Here is a 26,775-nt window from a genome sequence, read left to right on the forward strand (position 1 = left end):
TTGATATTCTTTAATTATGTATATTAAGTAATTGCTTGTTAAATAATATTTTCCACACTGTCTTCTTTTTTTAAATATGTTTTTTATTGATTTTAGAGAAAGAGGAAGGGGAGAGAGAGAGAAACATCCATGGACTGCCCCTGCATGCTCCTGGATGGGGGACCAAACCCGCAAGCGGGGCTTTTGTCCGGACGGGAACTGAACCAGCGGCATTTCCGTGTAGGAACAACACTCCAACCAACTGAGCTGCCCCAGGCTTCCCCACTATCTTCTCAAGATCAGTTATTAAATATGATGATGTTCAAAGGCTGAAGCAAATGTTTGTTATGCATATTTTAAACACTATCCCATGTTTTATAATAATGGATTCCTCATACTTCTAAAATACTGAAACAGCCCTGGCTGTTTGGCTCAGTGGATATAGGGTCGGCCTTCAGACTCGAGGGTCCCAGGTTCAATTCAGGTCAAAGGCACATGCCCAGGTTGTGGGCTCCATTCCCAGCAGGAGGCATGTGGGAGGCAACTGATCAATGATTCCCTCTTATCATTGATGTTTCTATCTCTTCCTTTCCCTTCCTCTCTGAAATCAATAAAAACACGTTAAAAAAATAAAATAAAATAAAATACTGAAACATATTGGTTTCTCTCTCTCTCTCTCTTTTTTTCTTGACAAAAAACCTTAAACTTGAATTTTTAACTAAAAAAAAAAAAAGTATTGTCTAACTTTTTTGCTATTTTGATACAGAGGAAACAATTAATCCCTGATATATATAATATAGTAAGTACATGATCTATTCAGCATTATAATAATAATAGATAACATCTGACAATTTACTATGTGCCAGACTCTAAATTAAGGGTTTCACATGAGATCATTTATTTTACTATTTCACGTAATCTCCAAAATCAATGAGGTAAACAGTTATAATTTCCACTTTTAGTTCAATTAAACCAAGGCTCAGAAAAGTAACTTACAAAAGACAATGAAACTAGTAAGTAGTAGAGTGATTACGCCAACCCAAATTCAAGTTTATATTTTCTTCTCTGTGTTTCTCTCTCACTCGCTTAATTGTATACACAACACAGATAAAGCAGACTTCAACTGAACAAACAGTAAAGAAGACTAGAAGATTCCTATCTTTATAAAAAAATATAATTTTTAAAAAAATATTTTATTTTTACAGAGAGGAAGAGAGGGATAGAAAGCTAGAAACATCAATGATGAGCCAAACCGGTTTCGGCTATTAAAAAAATGTAATTTATATTCAAGAAAAGCTACATGAGCCAAAATCAGTTTGGCTCAATGGGTAGAGCGTTGGCCTGCAGACTGAAAGGTCCCAGGTTCAATTCCGGTCAGGGGCATATACCTTGTTGTGGGCACATCCACAATGGGGGTGTGCAGGAGGCAGCTGATTGATGTTTTTCTCTCATCGACGTTTCTAGCTCTCTGTCCCTCTCCCTTCCTCTCTGTAAAAAAAAAAATCAATAAAATATATTTAATAAAAAAAGAAAAGCTACATGATATGTAGTTTAATATTTTTGTCCAATTCTTTCCTGTCAGATCTGAAAGCTTGTTCATCATCTTTTAAAAGATATAATTCCATCATGAATGTTTCATCTATTTAAATTCAATAAGTTTGAGCATGCGTCCCTAACAGTTCTGTTACCACTGCAAGAACTTTTTATTCAGAAGAAAAGTCACAAAATCCTGAAATCCATGGAAGATATGGATAAAAGAAATTCAAAATTTTAAGAAAGTTCTGTCACAGATGGTTCTTTTAAAATAAATATAGAAACAAAATTACTGATCAATTTCATAAAGTACTCTATTACCAGATGTGAAATCTCACCTTTACTCAGGATGCCAACCCAGAGTGGAACAGATCAGTTTTTCCGTATCATGTGAACGCTAGAAAAGATGGGCAGCATTTCAACTGACCTGAAATCCCAACGGGAAAGCCCTGATGTGGCTGTGCCCCAACTGACCTACTCAGGTGTTTCATAAATATAATATTCCTTGGTAATGAGGTTTTCCATCATTCTTTTAATGAATACATTGAGACTCTGTGCAAAGATTAAATCAATGCCTCCTCTAAAATAAATATTGTTTTAGTTGCTTCGTTAGTGAAATCCCAAAACAAAATAGATTCTATATAATTGCTTAGCAAAACATAAAGTCAACATTCTGAAACAGTGTTCCTTCAGAAAATAATATTTTCTATGCTAGGAAAAAATGTAAAAGTGACTTTTTTTATACAGATTCTAAACTCAGTGATTGACACGTATCAGACTAAAATTCAAAATGTATTGCATGAAATTAATAAAAATATGGCAATCGTAAAGTTTCATTCTGTAAGACCTGGAATCCCTTTTGTTTGTCTCTTTACATCAGTTAACGAAAAGATCTCAGTTTCCACTATTCTAACAGAGAGGACACTCATCTATGATAACTCCCTTTCACTTTAACCAAAACAAATGCCCATGTTATAAATAAAACATTAATAAATTCTTGAGCTTGTTGGTCACTTGAGTGTATTTTATTCTCTTGGAACATGAATGGGTAGATGCTATGTAAGGGTTGTACCTTCATAACAGAATCAATGAAAACTTGAACAGAGAGACACAAACAAAACCTCAGAGTATTTTATGAAACAAATCACTGCAAAATGGTGTGTTAAAACTTTATCTATGATGTGAAGACAACAAAGTGTCAAATAAAAGAATAATTTTCCATCTTCATTTTTAAATACGAATGATTTATTTTACTGATCCATTCACAGTGAGTCTGCAAAATAATATCCACAAGTCAAGAAAATCCACTATGTGTTTTCCATGATGAGCATTTTTTTTCTTTGCCTTTTAGTTAGTTTTATATCCCGGGGCAAAAGACAGTTTTTTTCATTGAGTTTATATTTTACTTTTTTTAAACTATAATGTGCTTGCATAAATTTTATTCTAAAAGTTAGTTGTAAGGCAGTTTTATAAAAGAAAAATACTGTTTTTCTTACCAAAACAAATGAAGTATGTAATAATCTTAAATTGGCTTAGTACATATTCCAAATAACTACTTATTAAATAATTTTTACTTTCTGTAATAAATATAAGAACTATTTCTCCACAGTATAAATACCACAAAACGGGGGAAGAGGGGAGCAAATTTTACAAAAGTAGGATTCAACTTCTAAAAGAAAAATGAATGAGTGTGCAATCTTGAGGTATAATGACTTCAGAAATAATACATATATTTTCATAAAATGTTTTTCCTATACTAAGAGACATGAAAATTTGAGAAGTAAATGAGTTATGTTATCATTTACAAAGGTAAGCACTGGGTAGCTAAAATAAGTTATACACCAACTACTTGAAAGCCAAATTATAATGAAAACCTCAATATACTAAGTGTTAAATCGATTTTTACTAGGATTACCTTTCAGGAAAATTACCTTTTGTAAAAATTGTATTTAACTTAAAAAACAATTTCTGAAGAAAAAAACAACCTCAGAGTATTTTATAAAATAATCATTTCAATTAAACAACAGTTCACAGCTCAGATTATTTTAATAATAGTTGCTGCTCAGAAAACAAAAGGACAGATATAAACAACCTCTAGGGAGCCAGTCAATACGTTAAGCAGTTACTTAACATCTTCTAAAAACAGAACTACTTCTGTTTTTCTAGATAATTCATTTACTTTAAAATTTTGTGCACAGCAAAAGAAACCATCAAAAAAAACAAGAGTGCATGGGAGAACATAGTTGCTAATGTTTCATCAGATAAGGAGTTAATCTCCAAAGTTTATAGGGAACTCAGACAATTTAACAAAAGAAAGATAAACAATCCAAGCAAAAAGTGGGCAAAGGACCTACATAGACACTTTTCGAAAGTGGACATACAGAAGGCCACGAGACATATGAAAACATGCTCAAAGCCTCTAATCATCTGAGAGATGCAAATCAAAACAACAGTGAGGTACCATCTCACACCTGTCTGAATGGCTATTATCAACAAATCAACAAATGACAAGTGCTGGAGAGGATATGGAGAAAAAGGAACCTTGTGCACTGCTGGTGGGAATGCAGACTGGTGCAGCCACTGTGGGGAACAATGTGGGGTTTTCTCAAAAAATTAAAAATGAAACTCCCATTTGACCCAGTAATTCCACTTCTAGGAATATATCCCATGAAACCAGAAACACCAATCAGAAAGGATATATGCACCCCTATGTTCATAGCAGCACAATTTACAATAGCTAAGATTTGGAAACAGCCTAAGTGCCCATCAGCAGATGAGTGGGTTAAAAATGGTGGTACATCTACTCAATGGAACTCTTACCGTTTGCAACAGCATGGATGGACCTGGAGAGCATTATGATAAGCGAAATAAGCCAGTTGGAGAAAGAGAAATATCATATGGTCTCACTGACTTGTGAAATATAATGAATAACATAGAATGATGAACAAAAGTAGATCCAGAGACACAGAAGCATGTAACAGACCATCAAACCTCAGAGGAGGGTATGTGCAGGGGGCGGGGGGTCAGGGGAGGGAGGGGGGGAATGTGATCAACCAAAGGACGTGTATGCATATAGATAAGCATACCAACGGACAGACACGAGGGAGGCGAGGGCATGCGCTGGAGGGTGGAAGCAGCCAGGAAGAAGTCAATGGGGGAAAAGGAGACATATATAATACTTGGAACAATAAAGAATTTATATTAAAAAAATAAAGAAAAGTTTGTGAATAAATCTGTCATAACTGATATATAATGAATTAACTTTTCCCAAACTTTGAAAGAAATACATGTTAAATTTCCACATGAAAATCTTCATAGAAACTTCAGATTTTAACTGTTTGAAAAAAAAAAACCACACAGATGAAATTACATACCTAACCAAACAACAACAACAAAGTACCAGGTGCTAAAAGCTACAGCCCAAATTAGTCCTCTTGTTAGAGACAGGAAATGGATACGCATGTATATAAACACCAATAAAGCAAATAGAAGGGGAAAGCATCTTCAGACCATATTTCTAGGCTGCTGATTAAAGTTAAGGATAAGGTGGTCACGCCAATGAGCAAACCTCAGGCCTCGCTCTAATAAGAAAGGTATGTCCCACAATCTCCCTGTTTCCATCACCAGCTGCCGCTATCATTTTCAAGCAAATGCAAAGATACAGACAGAACAAACAGAACCACTGCCCAGGCTGTACAGGGGCATGTACCTGCCATATGTGAACATTTGCAAAACAGCTCAAGTCTTACCTCATAGGACCAGACACACTGAGTCCCACCAAACCGTCGAACACATCTTCCTACTTCCACATCTTCGTGAGTCGTGTACATTTCTCTGAGGCACTCACCAATGTGTGGCACCATCCTCCGGAGCACCTCTCGGCTGAAGATCATGCCAGGGCCTCCCATACAGAAGTTCTCCCCAGGCTCCAGGCCCAGCTTTCCGAGTTCTTCGATATTCCCCAGGCCAGTCTGGCCCAGGAACAGGGGCTTGCTGCTATTCAGCGATCTCAGAAACTCTTCTAACTTGTCACCTACAAAGAGAAAGGCAGCAGTCATTCTTTTCCTAATTTCATTCTTTTCCTAATCATCTACATGGACAAAGGAAGGGACAGAACTTCCAATATGGTGTGTAAGCTCCCCATAAGTGTCCAAGAAATGAAAAGAATAAAAAACTCTCTGAATATTCTATTATTTTTTTCAGAACTAATTTAAAGAACCAATCTTCCTATCAAAGTCATTGAAAAACTTTAATAAGTCTAACCATCATCAGATTTTTATTTATTGATATATTTTATTTTTTAGAAAAAGAGAGAAAAACATTGATTTGTTGTTTCACTTATTTATGCATTCATTGGTTGAGTCTTTTATGTACCCCGACTGGGAATCAAACCCATTACCTAGCGTATGGGGAGGACGCTCTAACATCTGAGCTACCCGGCCAGGGAGAAACAATCATTAGATTTTTAAAGGTGAGATAATTAAGGATTATTATTACTATGTTGGAAGTAATAAAATTCCCAGAAATATTAAATATTGATATTTAGCATTGACTGACAGTGTTAATATCCAATAATTTTTTTTCTGACAATTGATTCAGTTTAGTGTTTTGTCCTTAACTTTTCTTGAAATTTCACTTTGGAACTTTGGAAAGTGCCCTTTTAGAAAAATAAATAAATATTTAAATTAAAGAATAAAATTGGGTTTCTTACAGCTTGTTGAGTCATTAGGAAAAACCATATAAAAATTAACTAACACACTTCAAAAGCATCTGTTAGTCTACAAAACGGTAAGCTGGAATAAGTAGCCGCCTTCTTATATCCCCAATGTTGGGATGAGCACAGCATTTGCGGTCTTTATCTTGGTCCCATGCCACGCCCCCTGCGTCTCAATGAGTTTCAGCTGTTAGTGGCTTCTTAACACAAAGTGCATTTCATTCTTAGTAGAAATGGGGAGACTGAGGCCATTTCCATGTTCTGGAGGACAATCTTTCAAAGCGTCAGAGAAATGCTTGTCCTTCCCTGAGCCCTGGGGAAGGCACCGCTTCCTGGACCTGGGGGAGCAAGGAGGCTACAGGGAGAGAGGCTCAAACCGGGGAAGGGCTGCCCCGCTGGGGCCAAGAAGCTAGGAAACGCGGGACGCACAGGGCCACCTCCGTTCCACACCCTCTTCTACTCCCCTCCATCCCTGTCCATCCTCGCAGTAGGCTGGCCTGGAGAGGCTTGCTCCAGCCCTCAGCAACTCCTCTCTGCTGAGCTCAGAACTCGGGCCAGAGCCCCCCACACGCGGGCGAGGGCCCGCGCCCCTCCAGGAAGCGGACCAAGTTCTCTCCGCTGTGGCTGCGCGTGGCTGGGGCGCTTCCAGCCTCTGCTTATCGCGGCGGCCAAGCTGGTCTGGAGAGGATCGCACTGGTGTGTGCTCGCTCAGGGGGAGCGCCTAGGGTCTGGAACGTTCTCGGATGCCATGCCCTCCCTCCCCCCACCCAATCTGACCACACACTGGCCGCCCGGGGGTTTGACTGAGGCGGAACGGGGACCGCTGGGCGCTGCCCGGTAGCGGCCAGCGGGCGCACGGGGCGCTGGAGATGCCCACGGACTCCTGGTACCAGCGGGTCTTGTGAGCGGGAAGGAAACGCACAGGGGAGTGGGGCGGGGGTCCAAGGCAGGGGAAATGACTCCTCAGTCTCCCCAGTCCCGAAATTGCGCTACATCCAGTTACAAGGAAAAGGTGGGGGAACAAAAGCAAGAACAGCGATCCCGGGTCTGGCGCAGCCTCCCCAGTCTGCGCCGGGGACACGCCCCTCCGGGCTGGTTTGGGAGCCCGCCGCCTCCCCGGGCTCCCGGAGTGGGAGTAGCCTCTGGGTGAACCCTAAGGTCCCGGCCCTCACCTCTCCCGCACCGGGAAGAGGGGGCTGAGCGCGGGGGGGTGGGCAGGAGTGAAGAAGGCGGATGGGGCCGGTGGGTGTGAGGACAGACAGCCCAGACCGCAGGAGGGGAAGAAGAGCGGACCGGGGATGGGGTGGGGACGGCGGGCTGGGGGCTCAGGAGCCCGGGGCACGTGCTGGCCGAGCAGAGAGGCGCTGGGCAGGGGCCGGGGGTAGGTGCAGAGGCAGGAGGGGGGCAGGTGGGGCGGCCGGCGGCGCTGGGAGGTCACCTTTGATGTAGACGTCGTCGTCGGCGCGCATGAACCACTCGTACTGGTCCAGGTAGTGGTCGTGCATGTACTTGATCATCATGAAGGACTTCTTCTGGGGCGGGTAGGAGTCGTCCACCCCCGGCAGCTCGACGACGGGCAGGGGCGGCGGCGGGGGCAGGCCGGCGGCGCCGGGGGGCCGCGGGCTGGAGAAGAACTCCACACGGCCGGGCACGGAGCGCGCCCAGGTCCGCTGCGCCGCCAGCGCGCGGCTGCCCAGGTACTTCTGCGCCGTCATCACCCCCACGAACAGGAAGCCGCGGGGCCCGGCGCGCGGGGCGGCGCGGGCGCCCCCGTCCCCGCTGCCGTGGTGGCCGCTCCTCGGCCGGCCGCCCCGCCGCCGCCCCGCCGCGCCCCCGTCCTCCTCGTCCGCGGGCTCCCCCTCCGCCGCGGGGGCGCCGCCGCCGGGGAGCCCCGTCGTCGCCCCTTCGGGCTCGCGCCCTCGCCGCCGGGGCTGCAGCGGAGGCGGCTGCGGCCGGGGGCTGCTCCGATCGCCCGCCTCCCCCGCCGCGGGCTCGGGCGGCGGCGGCCCCTGGCGCTCCGGGCGCGCGGGGGGCGGTGGCTGCTCCGGCCGCGGCCGGGGCTGGGGCTGGGGGAGCGGCTGGCCGGCGGCCGAGCGGCCGTAGTAGGAGCAGAGGCTGGAGCCGCGCCTCCTCCTCTCGCTCAGCTCGGCCACCCGGGGGGCGATGAGCCAGGACGCGGCGGTGAAGCCCAGCACCAGCCCCAGCGCCACGCTCAGCCACGGGCGGCGGGAGCGCACGGCCATCGCGGCGGCCCGGCGCCGGCGCTAGCGGAGCGGCTGCGGCTGCGGCTGCGGGGTCCGCGGCGCCCACCCGCCGCTCCGGCGCCCCCAGCCCCGGCCGCTGACCGCTGCCCGCTGCCGCCCTCCGGGGCGCCGACGCCGGCTCGGGCTCGGGCTCGGGCTCGGGCGCTCCGGACGCCCAGCCCGCCGGGTCCAGCCGCGGCCGCGCTCCCCCTGTCGGCTCCGGGTCGAGGGCTCGGAGCGCCGGGCGGGAGCAAACTTCTCGGCGGCGGCGGCGCGCGGAGCTGCTGCGGGAGGAGCGGAGGTGGAGCGGCGGCGGCGAAGGCGGCGGCAGCGCGTCCGCTCCGCGGCTGCCACCCTGTCACTGCGCGCTGGTCCCTCCTCCTCCTCCTCCTCCTCCCGCCTCCCGGCCCCCGCCCGCCCTGGCTCCCGCCTCCCGCCGCCCGCCGGGCTCGGGGCCGGAGGAGGAGCCTCCAGCACCGCCGCCAGCGAGGGGCGTAGCGGGGCCCCGAGCTTCCCCAGCGCCGCCCTCCGACGCCCCCTGTGCGCCCGGGGCCGGAGGCGGCCTCCCCTCCGGAAGGAAACGATCGCAGCCGGGCCGCCTCCGGCTGCCAGCGCCGCCGACGCCCCCTCGTCCCTCCTCCTCCGGGGCCCTCGCTCCCGTCCCTTTCCCAGCCCCGTCCCGCCCTCCGCCGGCCTCCTCCCGGCTCCCGCGTCCGGGGCTCCGCTGCCTCCTCCCGGCGCGCCGGCTCCGCTGACCTCATCGGCGGAGCTCGGGTCCCCGAGCCCTGGCTGGCCTCCCCCGGCCCAGGGCTTGCGACGTCCCGGAGTGACCCTTCCCCATCAGCCGCCCTGTCCCGTCTGAGCTCCTCTCGGAGTTTTCGGTCCTTTTCGGGTTTCTCTCTGGGCTCCTGGTCCCGCTCCTCGCTGCCCGGGAATCCAAAGGTCCCGTCCCAGCACCTCCTCCCAGACTCACTAGCTCCCCAGGCCCCCCACCGCATCCTTCCCCACCGCTCCACAGAACGCCATTGTCCCTGGGTGTCTCTCCTAAGGAATGCTCAGGAGGACTGAGAAGACAGCCCTGGAAGGCCGGGAGAGATGGTGGGAAGCGGGGCTTAATCCACAAAGAACATTTAAAAAAAAAAATGTTCCCCACCTGTTGAGTTAGGAACTGTGGGCCTGCACAGTGGTCCCTTCCTCAGCTCCCCTACTGTGTCTTGTCTACAAGTGAAAACCATGAATTTTTCAGTCTTGGTATTAGACTGGGTCAGGTAAGACTGGAGAAATGTAAACAAATTATAGGGCCCAAACCTGGAAGATTCAAACTTCGAAAATTCTTCCAACCCTGCCCCCCATAAGTAACTTTAAAAAATAAAATGTTGAATCTTGTCTAGTAACCGTGTTATTTTCGAAGGCAATGACAATTAGGGAGGTGAAATCTCCAGCAATAGAATCTCAAAAAAAAAAGTTAAAGTCTATTGGCCAAAGTCATTGAAAGTTACATTTTTATGAAGAAATTACCTAAAGATATGTGACATTTTGAAGAAGGAATTATTTAACAAGGCTCTCTCTAGAAGTTGTGACTCTGTCGTCTGGGTTGCATTCAGCATCCCAAACCTTCCCTCTTCTTCAAATGTCAGTCTTCTGTTTTGTACATCAAATGCAGAAGGATGGTATTGAATGGCATTAGACACGGGGCTCCGTCCAGCCAGGGCTGGCAGTGTCCCTGGAACGTGGGCCGGCCCCAGCCTGCGGACAGTGGTTCTTTCCACACCAGTCACAGCTCTGCACGAGCTCCTCTGACTAAATGTTTCAGCTGTGGACAACGATGCTCCTTTTCAACATAACAGGCCTTGACCAGAAACACTTGGGGATACAAATTATTGGATTCTTAAAGTTTAATTTTTATTAGCATACAAAACTAGTCAAACAGGCCCCTTCTAATTAAAAAAAATAATAATAATCTTCCTAAGGACATTTTAAACTTTCTGAAATAGTGCTGTTCAATATAACTCTTGCTTAATGGGACTTTTCTTTGTGCTGCCCAATAAGTCAGCCACTAGTCATGCATGATGATTGAGCAATTGGAGTATGCCTTGAAATGATTGTTCAGTTTTATTTAATTTTAATTAAGCTTGATTTAAATATCCTCATGTGGCTAGACAGTGCCATTGTCAGAGGAAACCCATACCATATGGTCCCATTGTCTACGGTAAACTTTGAAGAACCAATAGTTCCCCTATATACCAGCATACTCTCCCTGCAATGTTCTGCCAGGTTTTATTCCAATGGGTGCCATTCAGGTAGTTGATCTACAAAATCATTAATTGTCATCATTAATTCTCACAAACAACCCACTCATCAACTGTTATAACATTTGAGAGAAAATGAACTTGAATCGTACTTTTTATTCAACAAGAGATGTTAGAGATTAAGCATTCCACAAGGTGGAAGGCTCTGGACATGGAAATGTCAACCAGATATTCACTACCACTCATCATGACGTGTACAGTGCAATGGAGAACACGGACATTGAACACCACACGACACAGTGAATTATAACAGTGACAAATGACATGAAGGGACAATGGAGAGCACATACTCTGAAGGAGTATTTGTAGGAGCAACTAATGCAGTCTGGGAATCAGGGAAAGCACTTGGCGACACTGAAATAAAATGAAAAGTATTGAAAGGATGTTCTATATCGGCTAAGTGACTTTCAGAAAGTTATTTAAATTACCTGAGCTTTAGACTTCTCATCTGTAAATACCTTTTGTGAGGATTTATTAAGATATATGTAAGTGTTTGGCACAGTGTCTAGTTTATTGTAGGCACTCAGAAAATGTTAGTTCTTCTCATTTTTCCAACTATTCCTTTATAATAAAATCTGTTAGATATCACCTTACTTATTTTTGTGATATCTCATCTTTTCACTTATTTAAGAAATTTTATTTAGTGTCTTATCATAAGCCAGACACTATTCTAGAAAAACAGCCGTAAATGAAACAGTCTTTGACTGCATAGGGTTAGGGTTAACATTATAGTGAGGGCTAGGGCTAGGGTTGGGGTTAGGTTTAGGTCTAGGGTCAAGTAGTTGGGATTAGGGCTAAGATTAGGACTAGGGCTAGGGTTAGAATTAGGGTTGTTTAGGTTTAGGTTTAGGCCTAGGGTTCGGGTTAGGTTTAGGGCTAGAGCTAGTGTTAGGGTTAGGGTTAGGTTTGGGGCTAGGGTTAGAGTTAGGATTAGGGCTAGGGTTAGGGTTAGTGCCAGGCTCCTTGGATGCACAGTGAAATCTCCTGGGGAGTTAGGGTCAGGGTTAGGGTCAGGATTCCTGCTCCACCTTCAGTGATTCTGATTCAGAAAGGCTCCAGATTTATTATTGTTATACACATTAAAACATTAGAAATATTTTTGTTGGATTCCTGAGGATCCCATTTTGAGAAACTTGACCTAGGTGCTAAAATTTTAATTACGGGTAAGCTGTCACTGCCCGTTGGGTTCCATGTGCCTATATGACTTGATCTGACTGACTAACGGCCATATCATGTCCTGCATTCCCAATTCTGTGCTGCTAATACTAAAACCTAAATTTAATTTTAGTCTGGCTCTGATGGTGCTGTTGCTATTCCTGCCTGCTTTCTGTAAAGGCAAACATGGGAAGTACAGACTGGGGGGGGGGGGGGGGGGGGTGGTGTAGAATGAAGGGTGTGGCAGCAGAACCCTAGCACAGGTTCAAGACTGCAGAGCCCCACCCCCTCCGTTATTTCTAGGACGGGCCTCAGCCATGTCTTCTTCTGAATCTCTTTGTGGCAGTTTGGGAGATGAAGGCAGAAAGCACCGCTGAGAAATCACTTGGTTAGGAGGCTAACATTTGCTCAGATTCCTCTCTTGGGGCTCATCTTCTGGTCCTCTCTCTGCCCAATGGAGACTCAGAGGTAAGGCCACTGAGGCCCAATGGAAGTCTCATCACCATCCTCCCCTACTCATACTTTCCATCTTGAACAATATTGTTCATAAAGCCATTTCCTCACAGGGGTCCTCAAACTTTTTAAAGTGGGGGCCAGATCACGGTCCCTCAGAGAGCTGGAGGGCCGGACTATATGAACTACTAATTCCTACTGTAACACCTCGGCTGCGCTCACTGCCCAAAAAACCTGGCGGGCCGGATCAGACTCCTCTGCGGGCCGCATGTGGCCCGCGGGCCGTAGTTTGAAGACGCCTGCTAGAAGTCCAATGTGCTATCCATTGCGCCACGGAGCCACCTCAGAAAGCAATTTCCAGAGAATGGCCACTTGTTTCATTTACAGGAGCCACTTGAACTTTTCAGTTAGTTCACAATTTTATTTGGGTTTTGCATTCTGTCTGTTCCTAGAGCTCCAAGTGGCTTCAAAAGGCAAATAATTGCACCTTCTACTTTATTGGTATGGCAATGCTATCTTTTTTTTCTTCGCTAAATTTTATGACACTCCAACAGTAGAATTAACTTACTGAGACATTCTTTCTTTGGCACAGTAATACAAAATAACAATGTTCTGTCTGCAGTTTGTGTTTATAGAAATGGAAAGTATAACTCCAAATTCATTAGAGACATAAATTAGAAAGCAGAAATATCTGAATGGTTTAAATTCTATTTGTCTCAGAAGATCCATCCCTGCCATTCCCTTTTAACAGCAGCATTTGCAAAGAAAAGCCAAGTCACTGGCATCCTAGAATGCAATAGGTGTGGACCTAAAAGAACAGAGGCAATAAACTGTAATAATAAAAGCATAATATGCTAATTAGTGACAGAGCAGGGGCTGCGAGGGAAGCTGGTGCCGGCGCCTAGGAAGGAAGGCCTACTCTTTTTATATAAAAAAAATTTCTTTATTGATTAAGGTGTTACATGTGTGTCCTTATTCCTCCCCGATCCCCCACTCATGCCCTCACCCCCCTGTTGTCCGTGACCACTGGTTAGGCTTACATGCACGCATACAAGTCCTTTGGTTGATCTCTCCCCCTTATCCCCATCCTCCTCTACCAGGAAGGCTACTCTTGCAGGCACTTCATGCATCGGGCCTCTAGTACACTTATAAGCCTGTTAAAGCTTCAAAATGCAAATGCAAGGATAAGCACTCTCTTGTCATCCCAAACTATTAGAATTCATGCTCTATCAGGAGCAAGACATCCTAACTCTTGATTATCCCTTCTAAAAAAATTGTGCTATTTCTAGGAGAAAAAAAAGATGAATGAAGAAATTTCCTTAGACCAGTGTCCTCAAATGTTTTGTTATTGGGATCCTTACACAGTCTTAAAAATTAATGAGAAAATATTATAATAAATATATATTATATAGCCGAAACCAGTTTGGCTCAGTGGTAGAGCGTCAGTCTGCGGACTGAAAGGTCCCAGGTTCAATTCCGGTGAAAGAGGCAGCTGGTCAATGTTTCTCTCTCATCGACGTTTCTAGCTCTCTATCTCTCTCCCTTCCTCTCTGTAAGAAAAATCAATAAAATATATTTTAAAAATATATATATAATATATAATGTGAATAATGAGAAATATTTATTTTATAAGAAATTAAAGATCAGAAAAAATTAAATATTAATTCATTAACACATGGAAATAACAAATGTATTACATCTTTTTTCAGTTTTTTGTTTCAAGAAAAACGATCTTAAATATAATAATGTTACATGCAATAAACATTAATATCTCAAGAAAAACAATTTTAAATATGGTAATGTTAAATGCAATAAACACCAATTATTCAAGAAAAATGATCTTACATGTAGTAATTTTGCATGCAATAAGTATTAATATTTCAAGAATAAAAGAATTTTAAATATAATAATATTACAAAAACTATACTAACATAATATGATATCACAAAAGTTGTAGGGAATATTAAAAATCTGCAAATAACAGGATTACTTCTATCATATTCTAGTATGTTTTCTCCCCCTCTGGCTCTATTTTTTGTTCATCAGTTTGTGTTGTTCATTATATTTCACAAATGAGTTAAGTCATATGATAGTGATCTTTCTCTGATTGGGTTATTTCACTTAGCATGAAGCTTTTAAAGTAAATTTTGTCGGATATGAGTATTACTACTCCAGTTTTTGTTTTTTTTTTCTATTTGCATGAAATTTTCCCCCTATCCCTTCACTTTCATCCTGTGTGTGTCTTTTGTTTTGAGGTGGGTATCTTGTAGACAACATATAGTTGGATCATGTTTTTGTATCCATTCAGTACCCTACACCTTATTTTTTAACCTACATCTTTTGATTGGAGCATTTAATCCATTTACATTTAGAGTTATTATTAAGAGGTACTTATTTATAGCCATTTTAATTCTGTATGGATAGGTTTCTCTCTCTGTTTCTTCTTCTCAGCAATCCCTTATAGCAATCCCTCTAGCATTTCTTGTATTGCTGGCTTGGTGGTGAAAACTCCATTTAGTGTTTTGTTGTTGTTGTTGTTGTTGTTGTTTGTATTTTTGTTGTTTTGTTTTGTTTTGTCTGGGAAGCTCTTTATTTGACCCTCTATTTTGAATGAAAGACTTGATGAATATAGTAATCTTGGTTTCAGATCCTTGCTTTCCATTACCTTGAGTACTTCATGGCCTGTGGAGTTTCAGGTGAAAAATCAGGTGTCAGCCTTATGGGAATTTCTTTCTTTTCTTTTTTTTTTTTTAATTTATTTTATTGATTTTGTACAGAGAGGCAGGGAGAGAGATAGAGAGTTAGAAACATCGATGAGAGAGAATCATCAATCAGCTGCCTCTTGCACACCCCCTACTGGGGATATGCCCGCAACCAAGGTACATGCCCTTGACTGGAATCGAACCCGGGACCCTTCAGTCCTCAAGCCGACGCTCTATCCATTGAGCCAAACCAGTCTCAGCTTATGGGAATTTCTTTGTAAGGAACAGTTTTCTATTGCTGCCTTTATGATTCTCTCTTTGTCTTTAATTTTTGGCACTTTAATTATGATGTGTCTGGGCGTGGGTCTCTTTGGGTTCTTATTTCGGTTTTTTTTGTGCCTCCTGAACTTGTGTGAGTTTTTCCTTTTCCAGGTTAGGGAAGTTTTCTACCATTATTTTTCAAACATCTTCTCTATTCCTTTCTTCCTCTCTGCCTCTTCTGGCACACCTATTCTAATATTGTTATGTTTCACATTGTCCCACAGCTCCCTTAAGCTGTCCTCCTGATTTTTTAATTGTTGGTGTGTTGTAGTTGTTTTTTTGTTTGTTTTGTTTTGGTTCTCTAATTGAGTGATATTTTCAACTTTCTCTTCTAATTTACTGATTCAATCCTCAGATTCCCCTAATCTGCTGTGTATTCCTTCCAACGTGCTCTTTATTTGTGTTATGTCATTCTTTATCTCAGACGGTGTTTCACAGCTAGATGTGGGTCCCCTCCTCAGTTTGGTGCTCTCTGCTGAGGAGCCCAGCTTAGGGGTTAAACCCCAGAGTTCTCAGTGGCTCCCCTGACAGCTGAGATATCTCTCTGGGACTTCAGTTGCCCGGCCAGCCCTTCCGTGCCTCTGCCCCTCCTACCAGTCTCTATGCCATCTCCATCTTCAGTCCTTGGGTATCAGGGTTCATCCTGCAAGTTTTCCATTGATTATTCAGGAAGCCTTCCCATATTTCAGCTGTAATTCCAGCTTGTTCTTGGGAGCATGTCCATGCAGCATCCTCCTACTCTGCCGCCATTTTTAATCTCCTCCAAATGTATTCATCTTAACATGAATAAATAAATATGTAATATAAAAACATAAGTGTATTTTTCAAAACAAACAAACAAAAGATGTGAAGAATGGAATTTAAAAAAAAAAGCTTTGGTCTTCCAGGGCTAATATTTTATTGGAATCTATAATACCTGACCTTCAAGACTATGGAAAGACTTGGGTCATTGTTAGCTCACTATGGATTTAAATAAAAGTACACTGCTGGAAGTTCTAGCTGGTTTGGCTCAGTGGGTAGTCAGTCTGCAGACTGAAGTGTCCTGGGTTCGATTCTGGTCAAGTGCATATGCTTGGGTTATGGGTTTGATCCCTAGTAGGGGACATACATAATGCAGCTGATCAATGGTTTTTCTTTCATCATTAATGTTTCTATCTCTTCCTCTCCCTTCTCTCTGAAATTAAATATATATATTTAAAAGTACACTGCTGGATACAGCAGCCTTCAAATGAATTATAAACTGTACTAGCCTCATTCACTCAAGATATGACAATGACAATGGTTTGAGAAGTGTAATATCTACCCTTTTTTGCATCTTAAAAAAATATCCTGAAATTTAATAAAAATAGGAATAACATAAGAGAAAAGACCCCTAATCCCTCTTCTTATGCTTGTTCTATAGTGATAGTGTGGATATAAATAATAGTGTGGACATAAATAGTGCCTTTTTACTTACAAAAGCTAGATTGGGTGTGTTTCGCTTATGTCTGAGAGACTGTCATTGGAGCCCAGGGGGAACTGAAGAAATCTGAATTTTGATATGGTTACCTCTTGACCCTTTCAGATATATCTATATAATAATATTTATATGTATCAGTATGCAATGTATGTATTGATACATAAGAAAGCAGCACAGTAAATCCTGTAAACATTCTGAAATCCAGTTATCACTTTGTTATTCAAAAAGTGACCTTTAAGAATGATCAGAACTGGATATGTTGTATAAAATAAAATAAAGTATATTATTAAGATGAATTTCCCCCTTTTTTATTTTTTAAAATGTGGTTATTAGAAACATGTTAATTACATACGTGATTATTGCCTTTTTTTTTTTTTCAACAGCGGTTATCTGTAGGACAGGAAAAGAGACCAAGAATTTAATAGGGGCTGAAAATTAAAGAAAAGGAAGGTAACACATGCATTTTAACTTTTCTATGAGAAAATACTCAGATTGGAGCTCATTAGCATTTTAGAAGAGTTGTGAAAGGAGAAAATCAAAATAAAAAACCTTGTTAGAATAAATTCAGACGGGTGATTAGGTGCTCTCTGAAGATGTTGCAGCTCACTGCCTAATCATAGACCATTACTACTTAAGAAGAATAAACATCCGCACATTATAAACAGTGCCTCTTTATTTGTAAAAGCTTGACTGAGTGTTTGTTTCAGTTATGCCCAAGAGTCTGTCACTACAGCCCAGGGCGATTGAATTTTTAATTCTGAGCTGGCCCCCTCTTGACCCTTCCATAGTGACAGCAGCAGCCTCATTCTCTTCTTAAAGTACATTGATGGTTTGAACAAGTGGACCATCTCAGATAATTCTATAGGAAATAAAACTGAATGTGTGCTGATCTTAAATAAAATATTTTCTTTAAAACTTTCTATTATAGAGAATTTCAAATCTACCCAAGGGTAATCACCCAGACCCAATAGTCACCAATACCTGGTCCATCAAGTCTCATCCGTATCAGCATCTACATAACAACCACCCTCAATCCCATATTATTTGAATTCCACATATTTAAACATTTATCTTCAACTTTCATTACTGATCAAACTATGATATTCCCATTTGTACCTTTTTTTCTGTAATTTTAAAGTTATTGCTAATTCCTTCTGGTTAATTGAAACACTCAGTGTGGTACCTTCAGAGCAGTACGCTGAGTGGCTCTGAGTGTGTCAGACTCAGTTTTGGGGTATGTGACATTAATGTCATGCCGAAGCCAGGGACACAGCTTCTACCAGAGCTCTGCTTCAGAGTGAATGCAGATGATTCCGATGTTCTAATTATCTTTAGTTCAGAGAAGGTGGCAAATGATTCACTAGTCAAATGTGGAGACATTATTGAAATTGTTATAAGATTTAGAGAGGACAAGGAATCCGTTATCATTTTCTAGAAACTATTATAATTTTTAAGACATTTTTGTTTGATTGTTTTTCTCAAAACACATTGGAGTGCTTCATAGGGATTTAATCTGGTTGTTCAAAAGTATAACTATGGAAACATTCTTGTTATATAAGAATAGCAATCCCATCAGTCACTTTTAGTCAGCAATATTAGAATTTCTGTATTCTCTCTTCCAACATCACATACAGATCTATCTAGATTTCAGTAGGCATTTATTTTGTTTACTTTCCTTCAATGACAGAGTCTCTATACAAATTTGTCCTTTTATCCAAATAAAGATGTCTTCTTAATTTCTTTCTAGAATGTATTACTTTATTCTTTTTAAAAATATATTTGTATATTGATTTCAGGACAGAAGGGAAGGGAGAGATAGAAATATCAGTGATGACAGGCATTAAACCTGCCACCAGGGCACGTACATCTCCATTTTAACACGTTTGGTGTTCTCTTGTCTCTGCACCACTGACAGCTGTGCTGTGAGGAGCAGGCAGGGAGCAGATGAGTTTTATTTTATGTGAGTGGCCGTCCTCGACTTTGAATTTTAAACGGAGTGGTGAAGAACAACCACCTTCTTGTTCCCAGGTCCCTAAAAATTTTTCAAATATGTGCACAAATATGACCACTGGAGCTTTATTCTGAAGTTCAAGCAAAAACAAGGTAACTTGGAATATGATGAGGCTAACGTTAGTGAAAATGTTAGAAGTTACACTTTTAAGAGATTAGAAAGTAAGCTGGAAATTGGGTTGAATAAAAATTGCTCTTGAAAATCCCTTACTTGTCCATAAAGTAAATTAGATGTGATCTTTGGATAGAGATCACTGTAGGATATATTTTATGCCACTTATGTTTGAGAACTGCTGACATACAGTAAGAAAAATTCAAATGCGTGGTCACTCTGCTTTCAAGTTAACCTATCAAACCCTTGCAGTGATGAGAGAGTGGGTGGAGAATTCAAAAATGCCCCATGCTTTCAAGGTTTAACTTCTATTGAAATACCTTGGCAGGGGGCTGGGTGGATCACAGGAGCTAAACAAGATGAGCACACCCACAGAGGTCCTGGGTCCCAGAGGTACTTAATAAATATTTCCTATATTTGAATATGATTCTTAACTATATGCATGTTTTTAAACAAGTGATCAAAGTTTCCTCTATAGTTGTGTGTGTATGTCCTCAAGAAGCTCCAACGATAGCTTGGACTAAGACATAAAACTGTCTTTTCACACAGGCACAGACACAGACATCTATATAGAAAACTTTGAGCATTTGCTCTGGTCTTTCTAAGGTGGCGTTTGCTCATTTATTTCACGGATTGTCTTGACCTCTATTTGTTTATTCAACCAAGATTTCCATGCGGCATTGCTATAGGTGCTGGGGTTTTATTTAAAAAAGCAAACCAAATTCCCTCGCTGTTGTTTTGGGGAGATTACACACTAGCTGGTGGCAGACAATAAAATGCAACACAGCATTAAATTACATAGTATGAGAGAAGGTGAGAAAATGTATGAAACGTAAGTCAGGAAAGGGGGTTAGGAACTTAGAGACAGAGAGACAGAGATCACCAACTTTTAAGTATGGTGATCAGGAAGGGTCTCACTCAGAAGACAGCATATGAGCAAATGCTTGAAAGCGGCAGGTATTTTTGGAGGAAGCCAAATACAGTGATGCCCATGTAGCAGGCAGATGGGAACACTTGTGGTATATTCTAGCAATAGCAAGGAGGGTAAGGTGGCTAAGAGGGTGTGAGCAGGGAGAACGTGGGAGGAGATGAGGTTAGCATGGTAAGGGGTGTTTGAAGGAACACACACATTCAGTATCCCTTCACAATATAACAGTTTTAGGTTTACTTTCTGATTTTCAGTATAGAGTTAAAAATAGAGGGGAAAGCAAGCTATTTTTTTAAGTGGACCTCCAAGCCAACATTTCCAGAAAGCACCTTTAAGACCCTTTGTGACCCACAGAGCACAGGCTGGTGACTTCTGAGTCGGAGGAGCTTCTTAGAGACTCTCCCCGAGTCCACCCCTCAGCAGCAGGGCACTACCCCCCTGGCCTGGCTTCCACTTCCTAGCTGCAGGTATTTCTGCCCGGCCTTTTTAATCGGTTCTCCAGCAGTTGGTAAGTATTTTTTCTGCATATCCTGCATATCTTCCTAATGGTATCTCTGCATTCCTTCACCTAGCTGCTGTGTGCGGATCCTGCTGGCACCCATTCTGGGCAAGTCCTCCAACTCGGCGGAGCTAAGACATATTTCACTGACTGGAGGTGATGAGATTTCTGGTCACATGGTATATACTTTCATTGTCTATGATTCAAGCTGCAGATCCTGGTTAGATATTTATAGCAGAACAATTAAAAAGCACTTTTTTTTTTTTGCTTTTACTGTTTACCAAACTTTACCTTTGATGTACCTGTATGCATTCCTATAGGGCAAATGTGTATTCAAGTGAATAAAAAGCAGACGGGATCGTTTCAGAAAGCTTCTCCATTAGAGGGAAGTTTTCCACCTATCTCCCCTCACCCCCTCCCCATGCCTTTTAAATAAAAAACAAAAACAAAAACAAAAACAAACTATATATATATATAATTGTTGTTGACAGTATTATAATTGTCCTCTATCCCCATCTACCCCACCCTAGACCTTCCCCAAACTACTGTCTGTGTCCATGGGTTATACATATAGGTGTATAAATTATTTGTTTTATCACTTCCTGTGTCCCACACTCCCCATCCCTGAGATATGTCAGTCTGTTCCATGCCTCCATGCTTCTGGACTTATTTTATTGGTCAATTAATTTTGGTCATTAGATCCCACAAATAAGTGAGATCACATGATATTTGTCTTTTTCTGACTGGCTTATTTCACTTAGCATAATAATCTCCACATCCATTCATGTTATCTCAAAGAGTAAGAGATCCTACTTTTATTACTGCTGCATAGTATTCCATGGTGTAAATGTACCACAGCTTTTTTATCCACTCATCTACTGATGGCCACTTGGGTGTTGACAAGTCTTAGCTACTGTAAATAGCACTGCTATTAACATAGGGGTGCATATGTTCTTTCCGATTGGTGTTTCGGGATTCTTGGGATATGTTCCTAGAAGTGGAGTTGCTGGGTCAAACAGCAGTCCCACTTTTAATTTTTTGAGGAAACTTCATAGTGTTTTCCACAGTGGCTGCACCACTCAGCACTCCCACCAGCAGTGCACTCCACATCCTCACCAGCACTTGTCTGTTGATTTGTAATTGTTGATAGCCATTCTGTCAGGTGTGAGGTGATATCTAATTATAGTTGTTTTTTCTTAATTCTCACCCCAGAAATTTTTTCCATTGATTTTTAGAGAAAGTGAAAGGGAGGAAGGACAGAGAGAAAGAGAGAGAGAGGGAGAGAGAGAGAGAGAGAGAGAGAGAGAGAGAGAGAGAGAGAGAGAGAGAGAAACTTTGATGTAAGAGAGACAGAGAGACACACATCTACTGGTTGCCTCCCGCATGTGCCCAGACCAGGGCCAGGGATTTTAACCTGCAACTAGGAATCTATCCTGCAACCCTTCCGTCTATGGACTGATGTTCTATCCACCAAGAAAACCAGCCAGAATCATGATAATTTTAATTTATGTCTCTCTGATTATTAATGACATTGAACATTTTTCATATATCTTTTGGGCATCTGTATATCCTCTTTGGAGAAGTCTATTCAGGTCCTTTGCCCATTTTTAAATTAGGTTGTTTTTCTTCCTTTTGTTGAGTTGTATGAGTTTATATATTTTGGAAGTTAATCCCTTATCAGATGTATCATTGGCAAATATGTTCTCCTATACAGTGAGTTCTCTTTTCATTTTGATGATGAGTGTGTCTTGTTTTTTTCTGTGAAAACGCTTTTTAGTTGATGCAGTCCCATTTGTTTATTTTTTCCTTTATTTCTCTTGCTCTAGGAGATGTATCAATGAAAATTTTGCTACATGAAATGTCTGATATCTTGCTTCCTATGTTTTCTTCTAGTACTTTTGTGGTTTAACAACTGATATTAAGTCTTTTATCCATTTTGAGTTTATTCATGTGTATAAGTTGGTGGTCTAGATTCATCTTTTTGCATGTGCCTCTATAATTTTCCCAACACACCACTTGCTGAAGAGACTGTCTTCATTGTATGTTCTTGCCTCCTTTGTCAAATATTAATAGACCTTAATAGTGTAGGTCGATACCAGAACAATATTTTTCAAGATAATAATTGGTGCTTATCTTCTGTGTCTTTCCCTCCTATTTTAAGCTGATAGCCAGGTCATTTGTAGTTCCTTGCTCCTGGACTTTTTTGCAAAACTGGAAGTAGAGGTCTTGAGGAAGACAACAGCCATTCCTTTGTTTTGTAAAAGTATTAGCTTACGGATGAGATCTTTTTGAATAGCCCAATAGATAAGGAGAGAGAAAGAGGAAGTCCTTTGGGGCCAAATAGTGAGAGGGATGGCATTTCTAGAACCAGTGAATGGGCCCAAGATTTATGGGTCCTCTTGAGTCTCACTAGGTAGCGGCCTCCAGGGAGCATGGATCCTAGACACAGTGGTTTCAACCTCTTGGAGGACCTAGGGCACCCTAGAAGCAGAAAGCCACTACACCTGAAGGGACCATTCTACCATGCATGAGGAATGATGGAAGGATGCAGACTCTAACTTCTCATTATTCTAGATATTTGATGTTGCACACAACCCTAGGATTTTAGATAACCATGGGGGGGGGGCGGTGATAGATCCCGGCAATATATTACATTTAATTTCTTACTATCTACACCATTTGGAGGCCTGGACATGGACTGAAGATGGTTTTTAAAAATAAAGAAATGTGACATGACGTGTATATTGAGTATGCAGTTTAAGATTTATGCCAGCTGAAACCGGTTTGGCTCAGTGGATAGAGTGCCTGCCTGTGGATTGAAAGGTCCCGGGTTCGATTCCGGTCAAGGGCATGTACCTTGGTTGTGGGTACATCCCCAGTAGGAGGTGTGCAAGAGGCAGCTGATCAATATCTCTCTCATGGATGTTTCTAACTTTCTATCCCTCTATCTTCCTCTCTGTAAAAAATCAATAAAATATATATTTAAAAAATACAGATTTATACCATATATGGCCCCTCCTCCTTTAGGCAATAAAGACCTCTAAACATATTAAAAAATAAGTTTCTTTCCCCAATGACACTTCTGTTATACACAGAATGTTAATCAAGTACTTGCTGTTGCTTCAAGTTCTTGTAACTTCTGAACTTGTTTCATTTAATGTGTTCTTCGCAATCACATTTATTCAGCTAAAGAATGTGAATAAGGCTGACATCCATCCAAATGAAATTTCCACTCTTTGATTTTATACACTCAGGAAATTGCAAGTAAGAGTTACGATGCATAGAACATTAAATTGTTTTTCTAAGATTAATTATCACCACACACTGAAGGACTAGACCAGATGGGTGTCTAATTTCACTCATTTAAGTGTATTTAATCTTTTAAAATAAATGAGATACCTGCCATGCAGAGGCCATTTGAGAATGACGAGAAAGAAGCCACGAGGAGGGCCAGAGATGGACCCCGCTGTGATTTCAGCATCTGGATCCAGCACTGTTTGGAAGCCCACTCCTAGATGTTATGCCAGGTTTCATAAACCAGTCTACAATAACTTTCTGTCATCACAACTAACAGAACTTTCCCATAAAGATTGTTAAGGGTGCACTGGAGTTGGACCACATGTGGTCAAAGCCCCCTTCTGCTTGCCAACTTTAATCCCTTGTGTTTTTGCTTCTTCCTCAGTATTAGAGGCATCCCTGTGATACCAGCCTCCCTACGTGGGAGCATTCGTTGTGTGTGTGTGTTATCACACAAGGCCTGGCCCTGGGTAAGTACTCAGGAAAGGCAGGCTACCACTGTCAATGGGCACACTGAAAAAATACCACCTGCTTGAGAATAGATGCATTAAAGCAACCGAGTAATAGTAAGAAATTGAAAAACAACACCAAAGCACAGTAAAGGTAGAGAAAATAAAACACACTGAGAGTAATTGGAACTCTAAGAAAGGGGAAGAAATTCCTAGTTTAAAAAAAAAAAAAAGGAATATATAAAAAATAAAGACATAAATTTTTATATTTGATGACACCCACAGCACAAAACCCATGAATCAAAAGTTGCCAACCAGACATTCTATTTATTTTATTTTTTTAAATGGGATCTTTGATGACGGGGGTGTGTGTGCACTAAAACAAAAACTCTATGGATAGCACCAAGCAGTAGCTATTCTAAACTGGCAGAATTTTTGTTAGCTATTTCAGTACCTTAGTTGTAAATTTTCCTTAATTTTTTTTTCTGAGTACTGTTAACAGAATTATATGAAACTTGAATATTAAGTTTCCAGGTTCCTGAGAATTTTATACACACAGAGCAGACATTTCTACAGACATGTTGTAACAGATACTTAACGGAATGCCGTTCCAGTCTGAGGCATTTAATTAGAGTTTGAGGCAAGTAAAATAAGACATTAAAGACCAAATTATTCTATATTAAAATTGGAAAATAAGTTATATGGCAGCAATTTTTATATTAAAATGATAATTTGTGTTAATATTTTATAGTTTCCTCTTAAATATAGCTGCTCAATTCCTAGGCTTGAATCAGAATATAAAAATCAGAATGGATGAAAAATAATACAAGGTAAGGAAATAGAACAAGTCATCAACTTTTCTGACTTTAACAGGATATTTTTATTGCTGGTTACTTATAAATGTGTGGGCTTTTATAAATTATATTCTATAAATATTGGGCTTTTATTAAACCTTAAGATAAAGTTTATTACTTTTTCTCTATAATGAATTCAGTAAGAATGCTCTGAAATGGAAGTATTAGCCAAATAGTCTAAAATACTACAAATTGCATAATTTTACATAAAATAAATGGGTGAGCCTATCTGAATATTATTGTAACTAATCACTTTTATCATATCAACATAACCAAATAATTTAAAGAAATATTTAAACAGCATAATCACTATATTTTTCTACTTGGATTCCTATGTTTCCAAAATGCCTGTGACTTAGGTTATATATATAATTATATGCACACAGCTACTATCACCAAGCTCTTTTAAAGAGATAATTATCACGGTAGTTAAGTCCACACATGTAGTCAGAGATGTCCAAAGAATGTGAGGATCCTTTTCTAAAATCTCCACAAGGAGAAATAGGCACTGGATTGGAGGGGAATTCTAACAATAGCTCATTACCTTTTGTCTTAAATGGTGTCTTTTGATTAAAATCTCTACCGTATGAATATTCTCAATCTAAAATTAAACTTCCTACAGGGCTCTCCCTCCCTTTCACTCTCCTCTCTCCAGTAGACCCAGGGTACAGGGGGAACTGCCGACTTCACGGCATGGGGCGAGGGTTTCCCCATCTTGCCTTATGTGATCCTTACATCAGCCTTGGCCATGGGAGCCAGTAAAAGTGCCCTTGATCCTTGTAATCACCTCTCCACCAACTCTATTACTCCCTTCCCGGTGGAGAGGGGTCAGCCTGTGGGTGGTCTGACAGGGCTCTAAATAGAGAACAAAGTGAACGCTATTCTGTTCTCCACATTCTCCAGAACATGTCTAATAGCCACTCAGGGATTCCTAGGGCACTAGCCTGGAAAGGGGAAGTCAGGACACAGGACATAGACTGTCTGTGTTCTTTTCTCCCCAGGTCAATCAGGGCAGTCTCTCTCCCTCTCTGTATGATAAGGACTGCCCTCACCTTACTCTGCTCCTGTTCTATTCTTGGTTTATGCTAACATTCTATGATCCGATCAACAAAGCTTGGCCCCAGATGTGTTCATGAAATCCTCTTCGCAACAAAGCCTAGCTTTCATGCCTATTTTTATATTATTCACTCAAAACTCCCAGTCTAGACATCAAATACTAAATGTTAACTCCGTCTTCCTCTTGCCACTCTCACATAACAATCAAAATCTCCGCTGAAGAAACATAATGCTGCCCTGACCAATTTGGCTCAGTGGATAGAGCATCGGCCTGCAGACTGAAGGGTCCCAGGTTCAATTCAGGTCAAGGGCACGTACCTTGTTTGTAGGCACATCCCCAGTAAGGAGTGTGCAGAAGGCAGATCAATGTTTATCTCTCATCAATGTTTCTAACTCTCTCTTTCCCTTCCTCTCTGTAAAAAATCCATAAGATATATGTTTTAAAAAAGAAAAGAAAGAAACATGCTTGTGGAATAATAAAGGGAGAAGAGTAAAAGGAATTTTTCAAATGATAATACTCAAATTTATTTCAAAATCTATTAGCTACTTTTCAATTAGAACAGGCCTACAGGTGATTTTTGTTTGTTTGTTTGTTTGTTTTTATTCAGATTCAGTGAATGGTCACACCTGTATTGTTATGATCAATAACAACAATGAGCTAAATATGTTAAGACATGGAAATTTATGGAAGGGTATGGGAAA

At 41.7% G+C, this 26,775-nt stretch overlaps 1 protein-coding gene across 1 annotated transcript in view; it reads right to left on the minus strand.

Moving 5' to 3' along the window:
* CHSY3 (chondroitin sulfate synthase 3) overlaps nucleotides 1–8,856 on the minus strand; it is a 226,964-nt gene extending 218,108 nt beyond the window's left edge. Inside the window, exons 1-2 of the mRNA XM_036424098.2 lie at nucleotides 7,665–8,856; nucleotides 5,262–5,545 (exon numbers count right to left, since the gene is read on the minus strand). Coding sequence (XP_036279991.1) covers nucleotides 5,262–5,545; nucleotides 7,665–8,469 — 1,089 coding nt within the window. The 5' untranslated portion in view covers nucleotides 8,470–8,856. The remainder of the gene's footprint in view (nucleotides 1–5,261; nucleotides 5,546–7,664) is intronic.
* Between the last annotated feature and the right edge of the window lie 17,919 nt (nucleotides 8,857–26,775).

This window comes from Pipistrellus kuhlii, unplaced genomic scaffold (genome assembly GCF_014108245.1).
Source record: "Pipistrellus kuhlii isolate mPipKuh1 unplaced genomic scaffold, mPipKuh1.p scaffold_m20_p_8, whole genome shotgun sequence".
In the NCBI taxonomy this organism is placed as follows: Eukaryota; Metazoa; Chordata; class Mammalia; order Chiroptera; family Vespertilionidae; genus Pipistrellus; species Pipistrellus kuhlii.